The 20,406-nt window shown below is 39.1% G+C and overlaps 1 protein-coding gene across 1 annotated transcript in view; it reads left to right on the forward strand.

Annotated features, from left to right (window-relative positions):
- Positions 1-2: 2 nt before the first annotated feature.
- RIMBP2 (RIMS binding protein 2) overlaps positions 3-20,406 on the forward strand; it is a 29,450-nt gene continuing 9,046 nt past the window's right edge. The window contains exons 1-8 of the mRNA XM_010081671.1: positions 3-27; positions 424-1,233; positions 5,468-5,619; positions 6,001-6,468; positions 8,487-8,636; positions 9,685-9,843; positions 12,790-13,521; positions 15,204-15,321. Of these exons, the coding sequence (XP_010079973.1) occupies positions 3-27; positions 424-1,233; positions 5,468-5,619; positions 6,001-6,468; positions 8,487-8,636; positions 9,685-9,843; positions 12,790-13,521; positions 15,204-15,321 (2,614 nt within the window). The remainder of the gene's footprint in view (positions 28-423; positions 1,234-5,467; positions 5,620-6,000; positions 6,469-8,486; positions 8,637-9,684; positions 9,844-12,789; positions 13,522-15,203; positions 15,322-20,406) is intronic.

Below are 20,406 nucleotides of genomic sequence, written 5' to 3' on the forward strand. Positions count from 1 at the left end.
ATATGGATGAAGATGGCTTTTATGAAGGTATTTTTTTTTCATGCATATTCAAATCAGTTCACCTGTCAAACATGCTCCTAATTGTTTCCTTCGTCTCCTACCAAATTAGTTGCTAAAATTACCCTGTCATCACTGTGTTAATGAACAGAGTTTCTGCACCAGCAAAGTCTCTCCTTGCAGGCATAGCTAATTATAAGATATTTTATATTGTCAGCTTTTCCTACTGGCAAGATTTAAGTTGACAAGAAAGCTTACTGGCAGCTGTGTGTTTTGCCTCACTGAGCCTTTATATTCTCAAACTGTGAATGTTGTTTATGTGCAGTTTTCACTTATATCTTCTTTCTTACGTGTCCACTGGCAAGGCATTGATATGAAGATGTATACTCCTTCAAGGATTTTAATGCCATTGTTCTTTCTTACTAGGGGAACTTCTAGATGGACAAAGAGGACTAGTCCCTTCAAATTTTGTGGATTTTGTTCAAGACAATGAGACCCGTTTATCAAGCACATTAAGCAGTGAACAAGATCAGAATTTAATCAACCATTCGGGTCCTACTTTGGAAGGAGACATCTCAGAGATAAGTCCACCAACTCACATAGACTCCAGTGTAATCAGCAATGGCGCAGGGACTCTGGATGTGAACATTGATGAAATTGGAGAAGACATTGTGCCTTATCCTAGAAAAATCACCCTTATTAAACAACTAGCCAAAAGTGTCATTGTGGGCTGGGAGCCACCAGTAGTGCCACCCGGATGGGGAACCATTAGCAGCTACAATGTTCTGGTTGACAAAGAAGTACGGATGAACATAGCCTTGGGAAGCAGAACGAAAGCTCTTATAGAAAAGCTTAACATTTCTACTTGTACATACCGAATATCAATTCAGAGCATTACCAACAAGGGTAACTCCGATGAACTGCAGTGCACTTTGTTAGTTGGGAAGGATGTCATAGTCGCTCCCTCTAATCTTAAAGTGGACAACATAACCCAGATTTCTGCTGAGCTGTCCTGGCTCCCTACAAATAGTAATTATAGTCATGTGATCTTTCTTAATGAAGAAGAATTTGACATTGTCAAGGCTGCTAGCTACAAGTACCATTTTTTTAATTTGAAGCCCAATATGGCCTATAAGGTGAAGGTCATGGCAAAGCCCCATCAGATGCCCTGGCAGCTTCCCCTGGAACAACGAGAAAAAAAGGAAGCCTTTGTGGAATTTTCTACGTTGCCAGCAGGTTGGATATTTTTTTTTTCTATACCCCAAAACTCTCCTGTTAAGTTTCTCTGAAAATTCTAGATAAATTAGTCTAACCTTTAGCTTTATGCTGTAATCCCTGTCACATTCATGAGCAGACTGGGGATTATTAGATTGCTCTACGGTGTCTAAAATTAATTCCTGTCCTGTTTTGTGCTCTTCTTTATTCCTGGGTAAGGACTGAAGCATTTTTAGGAGATAAACAAGGGAAAGCCATACTTATCGTCATCACAGATCACATGCTAAGTGTTTTGTCAGATTAACCTCCATTTGTATCTAATTTGTCCAGTTATAGTATTTGTGGTAGTAATTTATTTTCGTTGGTGTGAACAACACTGGTTAAAAAGCAGTTATGACTTCTGACGTGTTATTTGTATGTTATTTGTGTGTCTTAAAACACTTTTCACAGGGAAGATCCAGCCCTATTCTGTAATTAAAAACCACACAGACATTTTAGAGGACCACAAAATCATTTAGGGGATGTAAATACTTGTTGGTTGTGAAGTTGTAATCACATTGTACAATTTGAATTTGTAAAGATAACAAATTGGTTGTGTGTTTGGGAAGTTTGAGGTTTTTTCCCATCTTGCTTTTACATTAGGAATGTTGATAAGTGTTACCAGTCATTTCCCAGTATTTAAGGAGACTGAAGCAATGCTGAAAACTAGACCTGAAATATAGTGCATTTAAAGGTTAATCCCATAATTTGGGGGGTGTATGGCATTACCTGAAAACTTCTAACATCTCTCCTTATAAATATATCTAGCTGAGGTCATCTCATCAAGGACCAGTAGAAGACTCTATTCAGACTCTCAGGGCACTGAAAGCCTCTGAAGCAGGAACAGTCTAGTACCAGTGACCCTGGCAAGTGAAATTTCAACAGCATCTACTGTGCTGTGGTTTCATTGACTCCCTGCTGGGATTTGATTCTAGCAAAGGGGCAGGAATTAGTTCTGGTCTCTTCCTTGGCTTGTGTGACTTGTATGTAAGCAGACGTGCAGGACAGTTATCCTGGTTGAGTAACGAGGGAGTTAAGCTTATACGTCTACTGCTTTTGATGCTGTTGATTTATAGTTTCAGTAAAAATGTCCTCAGCTTAGGCATTTACTCTTTTGTCTTAAAGCATTTCAGTGAGATAAGTAGCAGCTGTTACAGAATTTGGTAGAAGCAGGGGCATTTTAAACTTTGTATGTGTTCTGTGGGACTCTGGGGATACTGCCTAGATGGTGGCTTGAACTTATTAGATATGTTGACGACGTTGTTATTTGGGAAAGGCTTTTCCAGGCAAGTGTTCTCAGGCCAAACACTTACCATGCTGTATCTCCCTCTAGTTGCTGAAGTATGCTAAAGCAATAAATGAGCTTTTCTCTGTTGAGCTAGAATGCAGCCAAGCTTCTGCTTTTAGATCCAGAGATCCCAGTTTCTTTCCCAGCACTTCACCTCACAAAAAGCATTTTTAGAAAAGCACATCAATTTTTCACTGTTATATAACAAAATAAAAGAGCAACTGTGGAAGTGGTTAGAGGCTCATGTTTGTATTTCCAAAGTCATTTAAACAAAGGGAAAAGGATGCCCATGAAATCAGTCGGCAATGGGAGTTCACATCATAGTGTGTCACGGTTTTTTCTCTTGCAGATATTACTGGCTTCAAGTAATCACATCTCTCTTCTTCCAAACTACAGTTAAAAGAAAAAAAAATAGAGAAAAAGTCTTCAATGTGACTCATACTAGTTTTTCTCTCAGACTCTAGATTATTTTTAAATGCCTTCAGTTGATCTACATTATAAGGGACATGTTTCAGAGATTATTTTAGACTATGCTGAAAGAGCAATACAGATACTGTGCGTGAAGGGAATCTTTTGTTATTGTGCTTTTCTCAAAGATGCATGGGGGTGAGTGATGTCCCATACAGCTTTAGTTGTGGTGAATGTCAGGTTTAGCAGACAGTGCAGCACGAACTGCAACATAACTGCCCACAGGCAGCTGCTGAGGTTTGTACTGACATTTTTCTAAGGGCTTCAAAAATGTTTACAAATGAATACATGTGTTCGCTTTATTTGAAGCTCAGAAGCTCTGCTCTTTACTAAGGGTTTCAGTGATATGCTTATAGAGAAAGATACCATCAGCCACTTACACCTCAAAAGGAGTGGGGATAATGAGTATTTTAAAATTTTCATACTGCATCAGTTTCGGGGTTTTTTTAGGCATATGTTAGGCAAAAATGAACTTGAGATAACTGCTCACATTTCAAAGCTAGAGAGAGCAGTTGCATGAAGAGGACAAGAAAATTAGATGTCACCCTTTCATTTTTCTCTTTGCATAGATACATCGTGTTTTGCATGATTTTTACTTGAAAGCACATTGCTTCCTGTTGGACAAAAGCTAGGCGGCAGCTCTTTAGTAGCTGAGAAATTGAACTCCTCTTCTTGATTCATCAAAGCATTAGCATTGCTTAAGTTAAAATAGAAATAGTTTTCTTTTGAGTGCTCAGATCTAAAACCAGACAAAAGTATGGACAGGACTGGGACCAATGGGACTGTTATGGTTTTTTGAGCTAATTTAGGTAATAAATTCATGAAGACCAAACTGTAGCAGAATTCTGAAACAAACATTTATGTTAATGAGCAAGACTATGAAGAGTCATCAAGAGTAATTTCCCATTTAATGATGGGGGAAAACAGAAACCACACTAAGCCTTGGGCATTACAGTGTACTAAACCTATCTCTGTTACAGCCTCAAGGCAGACTCTTTGGAGATTGTTTAGTTTTGGGAGAATGGGAGGAAGGTGACTTCCCCTGCAGGAGAAGATTAATGTTGTTGTCATAGACAAGATACTGGACCAGATCAGATGCATTCTTTCTTGTAAGCTGAGGAGCTTTGCTGGATTGGGAGTGCTGGCTGGCAATAAAATAGGATGGTCAGGGAAGCTGAAATTCAATCCTAAATCAAAATCGACATCTTGGCCAAGAATAGTATTAGGCCAGTTGCATACTTTGGCTTTGCGAGTTAAAAATACATTATAGGTGTGAGGGATGGTGTAGGCACAACTTCCATGGTGTGCCTGTAGTGTCCTGAACATGACCATAATTTAATTTCCCTGCCCACTAGAGGATGAAATTCAGTGAGAGCAAACTACTGAAAAGCACTGATGGTTTGCCAGCTTATCTGGAGGCTGAGGTTTGTGTGATATTTACACTTGTATCATGATCTGTTTGGTAGCAATGAATACACACAGTTAAAATATTTGTAGCTTTTCTGGTAGATGAACAGAAATTGGTTGTGCTTAGTTCACTGGCAAAAGCAAACTCACAGCAACCAAGGTTTGTATTCTCCCAGCTATTAGCCAGAGAACGGCTACAGCTGAAGCCTGCTTCTGAAATGTTTCAGCATGAAACGCTTCTCGGGGTTTGACTGTTAAATTAACACAACGGAATGCCTGAAATATTTATGAACTAATAACCTCTGTGGTATTTTTACTTTGGCTTTCTGTCCAAAGTAGAGCTATTTATAGTAGGGTAATAATGTATTGTAATGAAGGATGTACTTGGTGTGCTATTACACTAACATACTGTAAATGCCTTAAAAGCTTAGTAGGCGTATTTTTTTCTTCCGTGCCGAGAAAAGCCTTTGAGTCCTTTAAATCAGTGTGCTGCTGGTTGAAAAGGGTAAAGTTTTGGCTTGCAGTCTGCATTGCACCTGAGTGTCAATGTGCTCCTGGCCCATAAACTGTGACTTGGAGCCACTGCTAGTCCAGAGAGGCAGAATTTGAAAGTGATTTCTGAGTACGCAGTGTGCACTCAGTGCAGAGATATATACCAGAAAGGTCACTTGCTATTACCTGCTGCAGTTTTCCACTAAGTGCCACTCTTGCGCTTTTTTCCCCCCTGCATTTTTCTGATAACATCTTCTGCATTCAGAGTAAATAACAGTTATACAGCCTGGAGGGATAAAAATAGGTCCAGAGCAAGTTGCAAGTACAGCCCATATTGCAAAGAAATATAGCTTACTTCCTGGCTGTAAGTTCAGGGTCAGTTCCTGGCTCCACGACTTGCTGAGTGTATGCTTCTGTTTTTACAGAATAACAGCAATAAGGATATTTTGTCATCTTAAAAAAAAATGCTTTGAGATCTGTAGTTCCCAACCTGCAAGTATATCAGTTGACATACATGCTTCTGATCTGAGGCTCAACAGTGACCAGTCTTGTCTTTCTTAGGTCCTCCAGCTCCACCTCAGGATGTTACTGTCCGGGCTGGGTCCACACCAGCAACCGTACAGGTGTCCTGGAAACCCCCAACTCTGACAGCAACAGGAACGTCCCACGGCGCCAATGTCACAGGCTACGGTGTTTATGCGAAAGGTCAACGGGTGAGTTCTCCTTCCAGTGTTACAGTGACCGTCTACCGTAGGTGAATTTCATCTGACAGGTAAAGGCAACAATAAACATGTGACAGCACTTGAAGGTGTGCAGGGTTTTCTCAGCTTTCAGTAGAACCCACACGTTTGTTTGTGCATAACTTGCTCATTAGCTTCCTTTCTATAAGCACTTAAACTTTTGGACAAATGGGTTGAAAGGATTAAAGACAACTGGTGGTGCTTGGTGTGGAGCCCTAATGTGGGCTCTTGCAGCCCGCTCTGTGTTGGCAATAACTCACTCCACGTTAAGACGTTGAAGGTTGTACTGTAGTGGGGTAGAGGGGTGGGAAACAGATGTCTTCATGCTAGTAACTCACTTGTTTGCATACTCAGGTGGCAGAAGTGATCTTTCCAACAGCAGAGAACACATTGGTGGAGCTAATGAGACTGAGGAGTTTGGAAGCAAAGGAAGTTACAGTTCGAACACTCTCTGCACAAGGGGAATCAGTGGACTCTTCTGTTGCTGCCATTCCGTCTGACCTACTGGTGCCTCCAACCCCTCACCCCAGAACTGCTCCCAAATCTAAGCCATTAGCAAGTGCCGGAGCCCCAGAAACCAAAGAAGAACATTTAGGTCCACATTTAAAAATGGATGAGTCATGGGAGCAGACTCGTTCGGCATCCCCTGTTCATGGACACACGCTCGAGCCACCTGCCCCTAATTTCCACAGCGCGCTTCAGGGAAGGAGGTCTCCATCGCCTAACCGAATACTCCCTCAACCTCAAGGCACACCTGTCCCAAATACTGTCGCAAAAGCCATGGCAAGAGAAGCTGCACAACGAGTTGCAGAGAGTAATAGGGTAAAGGCAAAGTTTTTCTTAAGGTTTTTTTTGGGGGGCTAGCTTTATTCATTGTGACACTTTCCATCAAAGAATTTTTTTATCATATGCTTTAAGGAGCAGCTAATCATTCCTAAACCCTGAAGATCCATAGCTTGAGAAGAAGCAGTGTGCTTAAATTCTGTGCCATCTTCCACAAATATCCTTGTAACCATAAAGAGCATTGATCAGCCTTTGATCAGCATAGAAATCCAATAACATCACTAGAAACGTTGTCTCCAAAAATGCAGACACTTCTGAAAAAAAAATAGTAATCATCAAAGTTTGTGCTTGGAACCTGCAGGAACCAACAGGGAGGCTTATGCCTGTGTGAGAAAAGTCAGCCAAGTACTGAAGTACTTTGAAAGAGACCAAAACAAGAAAGTGAATGGGTCCAGAAGTAGGCAGATAGACAAAAGTCCAGAGCAGACTTACTGTGAGAGCTAATCTTTTAGACAGTTTACAAAATGAGGACAGAGTCTAATTTCTATAAGGGAATCTAACCAGCAGTCATATAAAAGACATGTCTGTCTTCTCAAACCATCTGCTTTTTCAAAATAGCAAAGAGCAGTTTAGATGACAGCGTACCAAATAGTGCTCTGCTTTCATGGATCCACAGGCAATTTTACATATTTGCTCTCCAGGAGGGCCCCTTTCTCAGCACTGCACCTTCACAGATGTTCACAACTGCTTCAACAGAGCTGCCATGCAAAAGCTTTTCATTACAGCTCCTTTTGTAGCTGCTAGAAGCACCACTGCCCAAAGGAGACTCCTTGGTTTTGGGACCACCCGTGGCTGCTGCAGTGACTCAGATGTTTGCTAGTTAATTTAAATCCCATATTTGAGGCCCTTGGGTCAGCACAGCTGATGCATATGCATCCTTACAATGTGCTCTGGTTTTCCTACCCAAGCATACAATATTTAAATACTCACAGTGCCCTGGGCAGTTACTTTCTCATCACAAGCTGCTCACAACTGGCCATTACTTGGTTGAAGCTCTGGTGTAACTTTTTTCATACATTTTCTCGGTCCTTCATCTGGCAGTCATCAGTTGTTATGTCCAGTCTTTTGGGAAGCTGAATAATTCTGGATCAATAAGGCCTGCTAAATATATATATATATATGCATATATATTTTTCTTTCTTTTGCTTATAAATAAAGAAAACTGGAATAGATGTAATAGAGGGATAAAAGGCAATTTGTTTCTTTGGCACTCTGAGGTGAAAGTTGATTTAACCACCATATAGGGGAACTGAAATACATTTTCTCTTTTTGAAAATTGCTGACATAACATATGCTCTGGACCATGTTTAATTGCATTAATTTTAGTGATGCTTGAAATGTTTAATTCAAGGATTTGGACAGAAGTTTACAGATGGATTCACTCTAAATTAAGTCAAATTCTGCCAGTGATATTTGTCATATTTAGTGTCCAGTAGTAGAAATTCTTCCCTTGCGGTAGGCTGCTGCAGAAGAAGCTGTGTGTCCTCTCCCTGCCCTTCCTCCAGCCTGTCAGATGGCTGATGGTTATTGTCATGAGAGTAAGCAGCAGGATTCAGCAGCTGAGGGTAAGAGTCACCTCAGAGTAGAGGAAGAGCATGAAGTCTCATTCTACAGCTTTTTTTGTACTAAAATAAAAAAATGCTTTAGTGGCTAGGTTCTTCTGCTAACCCTCTGCCAAGGGAAAATTCAGTGTCCTTATTAGCAGCTTCTGACTGTAGAACACCAAGAATTTTGACATAAGTGGTACAGAGAAGAAAGCTAGCAGCTGAGTTGATGGTCACATAAAAGCACATTATTGTTTATGAGAGAGAGTAATATGACAAACAATTGTTGAAAACTCCTAAAAGGTTACAGTTGGGGAAACTAACTTTGTTTTAAACCATGATTATATTTAAATGTTGTGTTCTTGAGTCCTTATGTCTTGTATTTGTGACTCCTGGTTGCAGGAACAAGTCTGCTTCACAATTTTCCTTTTTTTTTTTTTGTTGCTTTGCTAGATGGAGAGGAGGAGTGTTTTTATCGAGAGGAGTAATGCAGCTCAGTACGCTAACTCCGATGATGAGGAGGATGGCTATGATTCTCCTAATATCAAACGAAGGGGAGCTTCGGTTGATGATTTCCTGAAAGGGTCAGAACTTGGAAAGCAAGTAAGTAGCCAGGTCTTGTTATTGTGTCAAGTATCCAACATGAAACGGGTATTTCATGAGGCTCAGCAGGCCTTCCAGGTCACCATCTGATTATTGGAGCCATATTGGTAAACAATACAGAGAAGCAGCTAAATTCTGGGCAGGTAGATGAATGTCCTGTTACTGAAGCATAAGTTTGTTACATACCCATGGGAACTGATCTGGTACCACAGAAATTATTTCTTCATTATTATTACTGAGGGAAGGAGTAATTTATAGCATTCTAGTACTTCTTGAATATTTGATTCTTCAGATATTCTACTGCAATCTGACAGATGCCTCCATTTGAAAATTTGTCCTGGGAAATACAGTGAGTCTGGTTTATGATCTGATTTGTTAGATGTGACGTTCGATAGAAGCCACTCCTATTTAACATGAGCAATTCAGTAGGACGTACTTTTTCCTCCTTATCTTCCAACTAATTGGAAACGTATAGGAACTTGAAATATTTGGACTAGTTTTAAAAGACGATTAAGGTTTTAGCCAGTCTGTTCCTACAATGTTTAAGAGAATGAAAAGCTTCAAATTCCATCGATCAACTAGCTATATCATACAATGATGGTATCATCCTGTAATAACTAAATGTTGATCACTTTTAAATTACAATGATGTGATGACACAAACAGCTGTGAAGATCAGATGATACGTGACTTATCCTAGGGCTTTTACAGTTGGTCAGCAAGTCCATTGATACACAAAGGGCCTCTTTAAATCAGGGGAATTTAATCAAGACTAAAACTAGATTTGGTGCTGTGAATGCAGATATCCTTTTCTGTATCACTTATAGGACTTAAGATTGGATTTCTTGAATTGGGAACATAAACGGGCAAAAAAAATTTGTACATCATCTCTCCACTAGAACAGAGCAGCAAGCCATATGATGTAATTTATATGTGGTTGTTAGTGCAATATTCCAACCTAAGAAATGCTCTAGTCCTCATTGGTGTTATATAAGGATTTTCAGTTTTTATAGTCAGTGAAGTTTTTTCTCTCTCACCCTGTCAATTAGCCTCACTATTGCCATGGTGAAGAGTATCATACAGAGAGCAGCAGAGGGTCTGACTTGTCTGATATTATGGAAGAAGATGAGGAAGAGTTGTACTCTGAAATGCAGCTGGAGGATGGAGGAAGGCGACGAGTCAGTGTGACTTCACACAGTGCACTTAAGGTAAGTGTGACTGCAGAGAAACCTTAACAGTACCTCCATATTTTGATTCTTCCTTCAAAGCATTTATTTTAGTCAGTTATGGATTTTGCAGACCATTAAAACTCACATTGTCATATAGACCTAGAACTGGGATGAACATTGTTTAGGATGTCAAGGCCACTTTAACACTTTTTTTTTTTTGCATTATTTGATAGCTAATCTTTTAACTAATTGACTGTTTTCCTATATGTACTTGCTGAAGTTGTGATTTCTCTTCTATACCTGGGTGTATATCTGGGGACCTTTCCCAAGTCTATATGACAATATACTACATGAGCTACCCAGACAATGTTGTTTCTGAGCAATATTTATAAAGCATACATACAGGAAAAAAAAAAACAAACTTAGGTTTTTCATATCTAAATCATTTGTCCCTCTTTCCAGTGCTAGTCACATCTCTTCCACAGGCTTTAAAGCATGCTTGTAAGAAAGGGAGCTGGGTCAACTTTGTTTGATAAATGCATTATCAGAAATCCTTGTGCTCTGATTGTTAATGAATCACTAGGGACAGTAGGAAATATTGTTTTAATGCTACACAGGAATATCCATCATGAAAGACAAATTTAGTGTAAGAATTAAAGCATCCGTAGAATGTTGAACCTACCCAATGCAGAATATATGTTTGTATGTGTAAATTGTATTTGCTTTGTACGAGTCTAGAATTACACTCAATTGTGTTTTCTTAGAAAGTTGGATAACTTGAGTGCTAAGGAAACCCACAGGTCATTTTTTCTTCCCCAATATGTTGTTGTTTAACTAAAAAACAGTACTATTTTTCTCATGCATACAAGAATTTTGACCATTCTTGTAACTGCTTTCATGTCCTATAAATTCAGACCTTTTATTCTGATACTCTCTGGAATGAGACAGGTATTTTTCTGTCATTCTGCTGATACAAATGTTGAAACTGAAATCCTTCTGCATGCTGCGTCTGTCCCTTTCTTCTGGGAAAAAGTGAATTATCCCTAGGCTGTTCTTATTTGTTATGCATCAGAAAGTATATTTACTTCTTGGTTTTCAATTGGTATTGCCAATGTTGATGTTTTAAAAGAAAGGTCTAGACCCTTAACTGGTGTAGTAAATCATTTTAGACCTGTTAAAGTCTGCAGGCATACTTCTTTTGGTGTAGTGTATGTGAAGGGTATGGTTGGTTGATGCATTCTGCAGAAGTGGAGTTCAGTATGTGAGTACTTTCTGCGGAAGGACTCATGGATGTCTGAGTCTCATTGGGAGAATATGGCTGATAATTCTCCTGGTATAAAATGCAGGTCAGATTCTGATCCCAAATTGCTCGATAATTTCCCCCTCTTTCACTAGATCCAATTTCACTTTGCAACATCAGTAATTAACAACAAAAAAAATGAAAAATATGTTTACTGCATTTTCCATAATGTAATCAGATTCCTGTTCCTCTTGCATCTGAAAGTATGCCAACCATACCCTTGCAGCTGTAATTGGGTATTCTCTCCTGAGTTAACAGATGCTCCAAGTAACAAGAAAACATTTTGCATACATTTTTATTGGGAGATTTTTATTCCCTCCAATGGTTCCCTAAAACAAAGGCTGACGTGGGTGATCGAGGGAAGTTTCAACTTACCTGGTCCGAGCATTCTAAAATGTGGGATATTTGAGCTCCAATCAAAACTACCCTTGTTCATATTTATTGACTTCTTTCCACTTTTATGGCAGTTTGTCTCAAAAATTTCACGTGTGATACACATTTTTTTAAAATTAATGCAATCAGGTGAAAAAAAATAGTTATAAATCAATTTAGAAAGTTCCTAATCCCTGAAAGGGGAAGACATCCAAAAGCTGGTTAAGTTTAACGTGCTCTGAGAAAGCGGTATTGGTGAAGTCTCCGAGATGATCCTGTCATTATTTACGGTTGCTGTTGTGTCCAGAGACCTACCTGATCTGGGCATTGAATAAAGTACAAGGAGCGGTGATCTCCATGAGGTAGAGTCTATAAACCATCAAAACCAACACCTCCTGCATCAATATTCTGTTGTCTCTTCTCAGAGTCCAACAAAGATACTGCGTAGGATTCTTCTGTTACACCAACCCGTGTTTTGTGTAAATATAAAAATCACAGAATGTATCTATCATGTTCACAATGCTTATTTTATCCAGACTGGGACAGTTTTTACCTATTTCTGGTATAAACAGAGTTTTACCTACTTCTGCCAATAGGCTGATTTTCAAATATTGGTTTTGTCAAGCACGATCATGAGGGATTTGATGACAGTGCAGACCAGATGACATCAGAGAGCAGCCTGTTTCTCTGGGTTTTTTTCTTTGGAAGCCAAGCTTTAAAAATTGTGCCCTTTTCTTATAATTTAACAAAGGAAACTAGATCTCTTTTAATGATGCCTGCAGAACAGCTCTCCTCTGGCAGGAGACTTAGGAGTGCTTGCTACTCATATAGGATGCTTTAACAGATGCAAAGCAAGAAGGCTTGCTAGAACAGAATTTTCATTCTCTGATATGGGTTCTGGTTACATAGAAAAATTAAATAGCAATTTGGCATGGGGTAAGGAACATCCTAAGCATTAGAGCTGTGTTTTAATGCCATTCTCATTCACCATGCTGGAACCTGTATGCAGCTTCTATTGCTTTGTTTTAAATGCATGGGTTTGTTCTTGTTAAGAGCATCACTCAGTTCTCTGTACTGACCTTTCATGTTGTATCTGACACCCAGCAACTTCTTAATCATGTCTTTGTTTTTCACAGATTCTCATTCAAAGCATGACGTCCTTTTCACTAAATAAGCTGCATGTCTTATGTTTGCCATTGCTCTAAAACTAATTCTGTCTTTATTTTTCTTTTCTTCTCCCTTTTCCCTCCCATTTTATTTTTGTCACACACTATTTGTTCCCTGTCTGGTTTTTAACATTGCATAATCTTAAGGAGTGTGATAAGAATAAGACCACTGAAGCCACTTTTTTGGAACATCCTGACTTTTCACAGCAGATACATCACAGTAAAAAGCTTTTCAGTATTCCCGAAGTAGCTGAAGAGGATGGTGAATACTCTGAACTGCTGTACAAGCAGGGTTTAGGTATGCCCTATAAAAAGAATCCCACAAAAGCTAGAGACTCTAGACCACCTAGGCCCTACAATCAAGACCAGCAGCACAACTTCTGGTACCCAGCCAAGCACAGAATTTCAGGCATGGAGGATTTTGCTGCAGACGACAAAGGATGTAAATATAGCCGATCCTTATCGAGAAGCCCAGACAGTGGACTAGACTGTGGAAGTGAAGAAGAAGAATCTCGTTTTAATTTCAGATATACTTGCGATTCAGTTTCTGCCAACGTTGCGTGTAGCTGTTGCGCAGAGACTGCTAACAGTTCCTGCAGGAAAAGCATGAGGCCATTGCTTGCTCGCAGGAAAACTTTAACCAGACAAACCAGCATCGAAGAAGATTTTGGTGATCTGGGTCCTTCCTTTGTAGAGCCCAGGAGTGAACAGGTCAAGTCCAGTTACGAGAAAAAGTATGAGACTCAGAAATGTAATAGAACAGATAATTTGTGTAATGAAGATGTTCAGGGAGGCTGGAAGACCGACTTAAAAATGGCTGACTCTAGGGCAGCTGGTCTACTTGCAAAGCCATCCCACAGAGATGCAGAAGACTCTCTGGTGTGTGAAATAAATCTTCCTTCTAACATCTGCTTGCCAAATCAGTCTGTTGTCTTTCTTTTGTTCCTACTTTTTTTCTTTTTTTCTGAATTAATTTTTAGAGTCCATCCTTTGGACCTATCTGCTACATTTTTCCCCCCCTTTTTTTTTTTCCCCCTCTCCATTTATTTTAGTTTATTATTCTGCATTTTCCTTTACAGTCGTCTTTTGTGTCATGCTCAAATCAGTTTAATTTGCTTTACAATGATTTTCCCGCAGAACAAATTACAATAATGGCTGCTTTTATTAAAGGACAACTGAATCTAAATTTTAATTAAGGGTTAGCTGAACTATAATTTTTCCAAAAGATTGTTTTTCTTTATTTTGCCCATCTAAATGTTGCTTTTAAAAAAAGCTGCATTTTAACTGGAAAAATATTTCATCAGTGTTTGTTTTTTTAAATGTTGAGGAACTCATTTCATCATGTTGTTTTTATTCACCTCATTCCCATAATTTTCAGGATATTCTCTTTATCATGAAACATCTCCAGACAAGAATCAAGATTGTCCCCTGGGTGTGACAGTGACCCAGATTTATGGAGTCACAAGTTTCATCATATTTCCATTTTCTGCCTTATCTCTGCACTGCCACTACTTTGCCTTCCTTTTTAGACCATCTCTTCTTGCCTTTGAAGTTGCAGACTGCATCTCTGCGTGAGAATGCAGGCAAACAGCTTCTTCCCAAGGGAGAGGCCAGGGCCATTCCACATCTTCCAAGGACGCCTCTGCGTGGTCTTGCCTATTTGCCTTTCTGTCCATTACTCTGTAGCAGAGTCTCCCCGCTTTGATAGATGCATCCGTAGGCTTCCCAGCTCCCTAAAGACCAAAGCAAGTTCTTTACCCTCTCAATCTGCAACAGTCCAGAGTGGAAACCTCAAATCTAATGTGTTTCAAAGCAAGAGTAAAGAAATCAGCTGCCTGCTCTTCTAGCCTAGCTGTTTATGCTGAAATGATCCTTAAAAATTTCTCCCATTAAAATTGGTGCCCAAGCTGTATTAATCTCAATGGCTGCATTTAAATAGTCCCATTTAGTTATTAAAATAGCTCCATTTTCTGCAGGGGTAGTGAACAGAGAGACAGCTGTGATGTGAGACGAAGTGTGCCTACATTCCCTTCTACATGTTTCGGTGACCTTTAAAAGGCTTTAATAATCGAAGGCCGTTAGAGAAAAGCAGCGTGCTCAAAGACAGAAGGACGTACGCTTGTTCACATGCTGCAAACTGGACAAAGCTCTGTAGCCAAACACACAAAAGGCTTGCCTTTGCAGTGCAGTCCAATCTCCACAGCTCTAATGACTGGTTGTGGCTACTCTTCAGGAGGTATTATAACGTCATCTTAGCAGCAACAACAAAGGCAAAAGAATATTTCAAAAATTATTCTTTTCTTTTCTTTTTGTTCTGATGTGTGACTGCTGGTTACAAAACTCTGCCATAAATCAGGAAACCATTTTTTTTTCTTTGCAGGTTTGCCAGGCAACAGTATTTACTTTTCAGCTAACCTTTCAGTTAAAAACTAAGTTTAGTTGCCTTTAGAGCTTATGCTTCCAAATGTGATTGACCTGATTGATGTCCAGCCATATAACCATAATGTTACCATGCATGTAACTTACAAACCTGTTTTTTCTGTTGTTGTTTTTTTTTTTAGCTTTTAGGTAATCCATCATCTGCAGGACGGCCTGAAAGGGCGGAGCATGCAGGGCGAAGGTCCTCTCATGGCAGTGCAGTGCCACAAAGGTCTCGACCAATGTTGGTCCCTTCCATTGGTTAGTTGGACAGATTGGTGCATTTCTGTTCTTTGCAGCCTCAGAGTTCGGAAGGTGGTCCTTAAAAAAGAAACAACAGACACTTGTCTTGAACCATGGTTACTCTTAGTTGAAATGGGATGAAATGGAATTAAAAGCATTTCCATCCAAGTATGAGTGTGCTGGGGTCTCGCAGGGGCTCAGTCAGTAGTCATTGACATCTCCAGGAGTCTTTTCATTAAATTTAGTGGGTATTGGAGCTTTTCTAAGCTTGGTTAAGCTTGGATAATGTTAGATCTTACCCAAAAAGAATTTTTCAGGCAGGCTACTGTATGATCAGTAAAATAAATGTACCCATTCAGCCATCCATTCAGCCATCCATCTTTCCATTCATCAACCATCATTTTGCATTCACTTTCCATTTTCTTGACTACTTTTTGGAATTTAGCAGGAAAAGTGGAAGCTGTTAAATATAATAAGTTAGTAGAACTTACATATATTTACTAGATTTGATATGTCTTCCAGAATCATCCCTATTCTGATTTACTTATGACTTAAACTAAATGCTGGTATATACCAGAAAATCCAAAAAGTAGTGCAGAAAAGATAATGGAATGAAGACACTCTGGACAAATACATATCTGTTAAGACTTGCACTCTATACTGACAAATAGGAAACATTCACACTGAAAATCAGGAAACACATGCAAAACAAAAGCAGAGACGAGTTCTGCGAGCTATTAGCAGAACTTTACTCCATGAAGATGCAGAGTCAGTCCCGTTCCTGTCCCTAACCTGGACTTTAATTTGTGGATACTGTAGGCGTCATCAGGAGGAGAGGGAAGCAGTGTCAGCCAGTTCTCACCTGACATTTATGTGAAAAGAGATGTCACAAGTGGCGATTATCAGAAGGAAAGAGACTGATCATTAAGGAATGCTTTTATTTTAAATATTTTCCCCTTTTTGTAGACTCACACTAAAATGCCTGTACTGCAAATTAAAGGCAAAATCCCCCTAGGTGGGCACAATTATTTTGATACCTAGTAGATAGTAATTATTATTGAAATCGTAGGTCAGAAAACATATATAGCTGTAACACATGAAGCTCAGTGTCTTCAGTATAGCATGGCTGTTCAGAGGCTGATTCTCATCCCACATCCTGGTGTAAACCAAGATAACCTTCACAAATGTCAATGGGATTACACTGGTATGAAAATGGGACGGGGGAAAGTCAGCTCCAGGGAGGCTCTTGTGCTTCTACTGACAAGTATTGTTAGGTGAATCAAATAGCTTTTGGGTGATGGTGTGAAGACTGTTAGATTTTCATGTCTTTCTTTCTTTTTCTTTCAAAGCAGCCTTTTTTTTTTTTTTTTTTTCTCAGGAGTAAAGATTTCTGGTTTATGTTTGGACTATTAAAGCAAGTTTTGTATTTAATTTCTTTTATATTGTCTGCTAAAACATTTTTTTATAAATAGTGGGAGAGTAGACAGGTTTGTTTGAATTAATCCTTTGGGTTTCCTTTTAGTTTTAATTTTAATTAAAAAATAAGGGAAGTGATTAAATTTCTCAGAGCTCCCTTTCTGTCAACAAAGTTAGGACACGACAACCACAAAGTAATGACTTCACTGTTTAGTAGTTCAATAGCAACAGCTTCGGAATCAGATAAATTAATTTCTGATAGTCAATCTGTGCCCAAACAGATAATTAAACAGAAAATAAAATCTCAGATTTTATTTCTTTCAGTGTAACTTAAAGAATGAATTAGTGTATTTTGCATTATCTACAATCCACAAACGCTCTTTGGGAAAGTTCCATGAGGAATAAATTACAGTATTGCCAAACTGCTGAGCATTATGTACAGTATCTAAATTAAATTTGCTGAAAGATATGTATGCATTATTTCTCACATTCAGTATCATACTGTAAAAAAATCACTCTGAGGATAAGTGAAGCAAATATAAACACTTGATAAAACTGCACAGAAGTTGCTTCCTGTAAACCTGCTGGAAAGAAAATCTAGAAGATATGTATCAAGAGGTCAGATAAATAAAATGTGGTAAAAGTAGGACATCCAAAAGCATATAGGAGAGCACTGTATAAACTTGAACCCACTGTTCAGAACTCCCACTGACAGAGGAAGTTTCCCATGAATAAGGGCTGCAAGTGTGGTTTCTGAAGAGGAAGTTGTTATAGTTGTGTCATTATAATATGTAGTTCCACAAACTGAAAAACAGAGTAAAATAAAAGGAAATAAGAAAGTTAATACAATTGAGACAAAGTTTGGACTGCTTAAATACATAAAACTGTTGTTGGCCTCCCCATATAACTCAAAAATGTGGATTCCAAATTTCTTGGCAGCAGCTTATTCCTTTACATAGATGCCTGGAGTTTCGACTGAGTTATTCAGCTAAAGGGTCACTGTAGTGATGGAAAGTTCTTAAGGCAGCTCTGGGAGGTTAAACTAGTGGGAAAGACCTTCAAAATTGTAATGTTCTTAGGATTCCAATGATAAAACCTTTCTCCAAAATGTTCCACAATTTAAATTCTTAGAGGTATATTCTCCATTAATCTAGAAATACTTTGGATTACTATCTTCTTGCAGGTAGGATTTAAGTAAATTAATTAATTTTTGTTTTTAGGTTGATACTTTAGAAGGTGAAACACAGTTTACAGTGCACTTGACCTTGCAGATCTGGCAGGTAGGATTGTTTAAACCTCATAATAAAAGATGATTCCTATCCAAAGAGCTAACAAACAATATTTACACTGTATGAATTTTAAAAAGCACAAAATTCAGATGCTTTAAAAAAAGGAGATACACGTTTCTGTGATTCCCCTGCTGAAGAAGGATTTCTAGAGGCTGAGACATCTGGCAAAGCTTATGCAGTGTTTAGCCTTCCTACTATATGCAAGTCAGAAAAAAAGGGTAGGCAAAGCTTGCCCGCAGGAGCCTCCGCAAAGGCAACTCTACAATATGTTTTAATAGATCATTCCCTTTTTCTCCATAGAAATTACAATGGACAGTAACAGTGAAGGCGGTCGGTCTCGGTCAGGTAGTGAGGGAAATATTTCACCTGTAAAAGAAGAAGCTTATTATCGCAGCATTGGTGGACACAAGAAATGGCCTCAGCAGCGTACCATGGCCTCTGAATATAGATACGGTATGCCGAACATTATTCATCCTTTATGCCAGACACGTTTTAGAGCTGCGTGTTAACAAGTGCGGTTTCTGTATGACAACATTGCATGCAATGCAGAATGCCAGGGGAGCTAGCTCTTGAGTCCTGTCTGCTCTCAGGTAAGTTTCTCCAGCTGAGCTGTAAGGGTCAAACAGCCCTCAGTCCTCTGTCCTGACACTGCTGTGCAGCCACCTCCATACTCGACTGAGTCCGAGCACACTGCATTGCATGCACCTCTGTGAAGCTATGCTGCTACTAACGCCAGTCAGTATTTACTGTATACACCTGAGAAACCATTCATCAGAATGACCTCATTTCCACTTGACTCACATGGACTGGACAGGCACAGACAGTAGCTGGTATATCACAACCCAACATCCCGTAATAGGAACATTATCCTGATTTATGGCTTGGGCTAAATGAAGACTTGGGGTCTTTGCAACGACCACACAGAACTTTGTCTGTGTCACTTGGTGAAGAGAAAAATTATTCTTAATTTTAGGAATAATTGTATCATAACAAACTTGTATTACACGAGTAAGGCAATTATACCCTCTAGTGATAGTATTTGTTGCTTCATCAACATAGAAATCATTACATGATCAACAACTCAGTTTTCATAGTTCATAACACGGTGAATTGAAGTGTATAACGCAACCCATAAAAGGAGCCCAGGCCATATATAGAGCTAAGAAACATATTGGGGTTTTATTGATGTCTGAAATGAACAAAAGGGGCCCTGAAATTTTGGGTAAATCACAATTCAGTGTTGGCTTTCAAAGCAGACGTATCTGAGTGACTTACAACCAGATCGTCAGCTTGTGTATATCTCCTGAATTCAATGCAACTGGGGTTGCAACTATGGATCTGTTGGGAATCTGGCTAGCTGCATCCAAAGGCAAAGATTTTACATACACAATTACATGTGTGTATATGTATGAGATATGTGTATACCTCTTGGAAGAATAAGATAAGTGAGCAATGAGTTAATCAAGAGATTATTTTCTTTCTGGTTGACTGAAGCAAACATGACTCTTCAGAGTCGGATTGCTGCAGGTCAGTGCTTTTATCAGAGATACATTTGGCCATAATTCCTGTTTGCACCCGACTCCTATTTGTTGCAGTTGGAGTTGGATGCAAAAATTGATACTTTTAATTTAAAAAACAAAACACCCCTTAACCCCCCTGTTTTACGTTGTCTGGTGGGCCTGAGTATGAACCCCAGAATGACCGCAGCCTGACTGTGGGAGGAGAACAGAGCAGAGAGGAATCCCATCCTGTGTGTCCCATTGCTTTCTGTCCCACATGAGCCCTTCTCCCACACTTCCTTTCTGTGCTTTGTGCCTGCCTAAAGCTTCTTGGCTGGAATTTCTCCCTGCCCTTTTGCTGTTCTGCATTTTCCCTGTTCACTTTCTTTCTTGCACTCTGGACCCAAGAGTCAGTAGCTGTTCCCTTAAAGCTGTGACCCTCTGAAAATTTTTTCTGGTAGTTTAAAATAGAAAATGTTGAATAAAATGTGTCTGATGTTGAGGCAAGAAGAGGAATTTTATCTAAAATGTTCCATATTGACTGTTCAAACTATTACCAAAAATGGGAGTCTGTAATTTGTAAGACATGATTACAGTAAAAATTGTATTAATATAAATATTGTTTGGAAAAATTATAATATAGTTGAACAGCATTTTCATTGTAATTCATAACTTTGCTTTCTCAATTTATTCATTGTGAAGCATATTGTAAACTGGATGATAAGTGTTGATTCAGCAAAGAACAAAAGTACGTGACTCCCACTGGAGCTAGCTCAATAAGCCAGGCTTTTCAGAAGTGGCTTGTGATTTTGAGGGTTTTATTTTTGGGGTTTTCAACTTCACATGTCTTGAAAGAACCTATTATTTGGGAAGGTGCTGCCACACGCTCTTTCAAAACA

Source organism: Pterocles gutturalis, unplaced genomic scaffold (genome assembly GCF_000699245.1).
Source record: "Pterocles gutturalis isolate BGI_N339 unplaced genomic scaffold, ASM69924v1 scaffold41974, whole genome shotgun sequence".
Lineage (NCBI taxonomy): Eukaryota > Metazoa > Chordata > Aves > Pterocliformes > Pteroclidae > Pterocles > Pterocles gutturalis.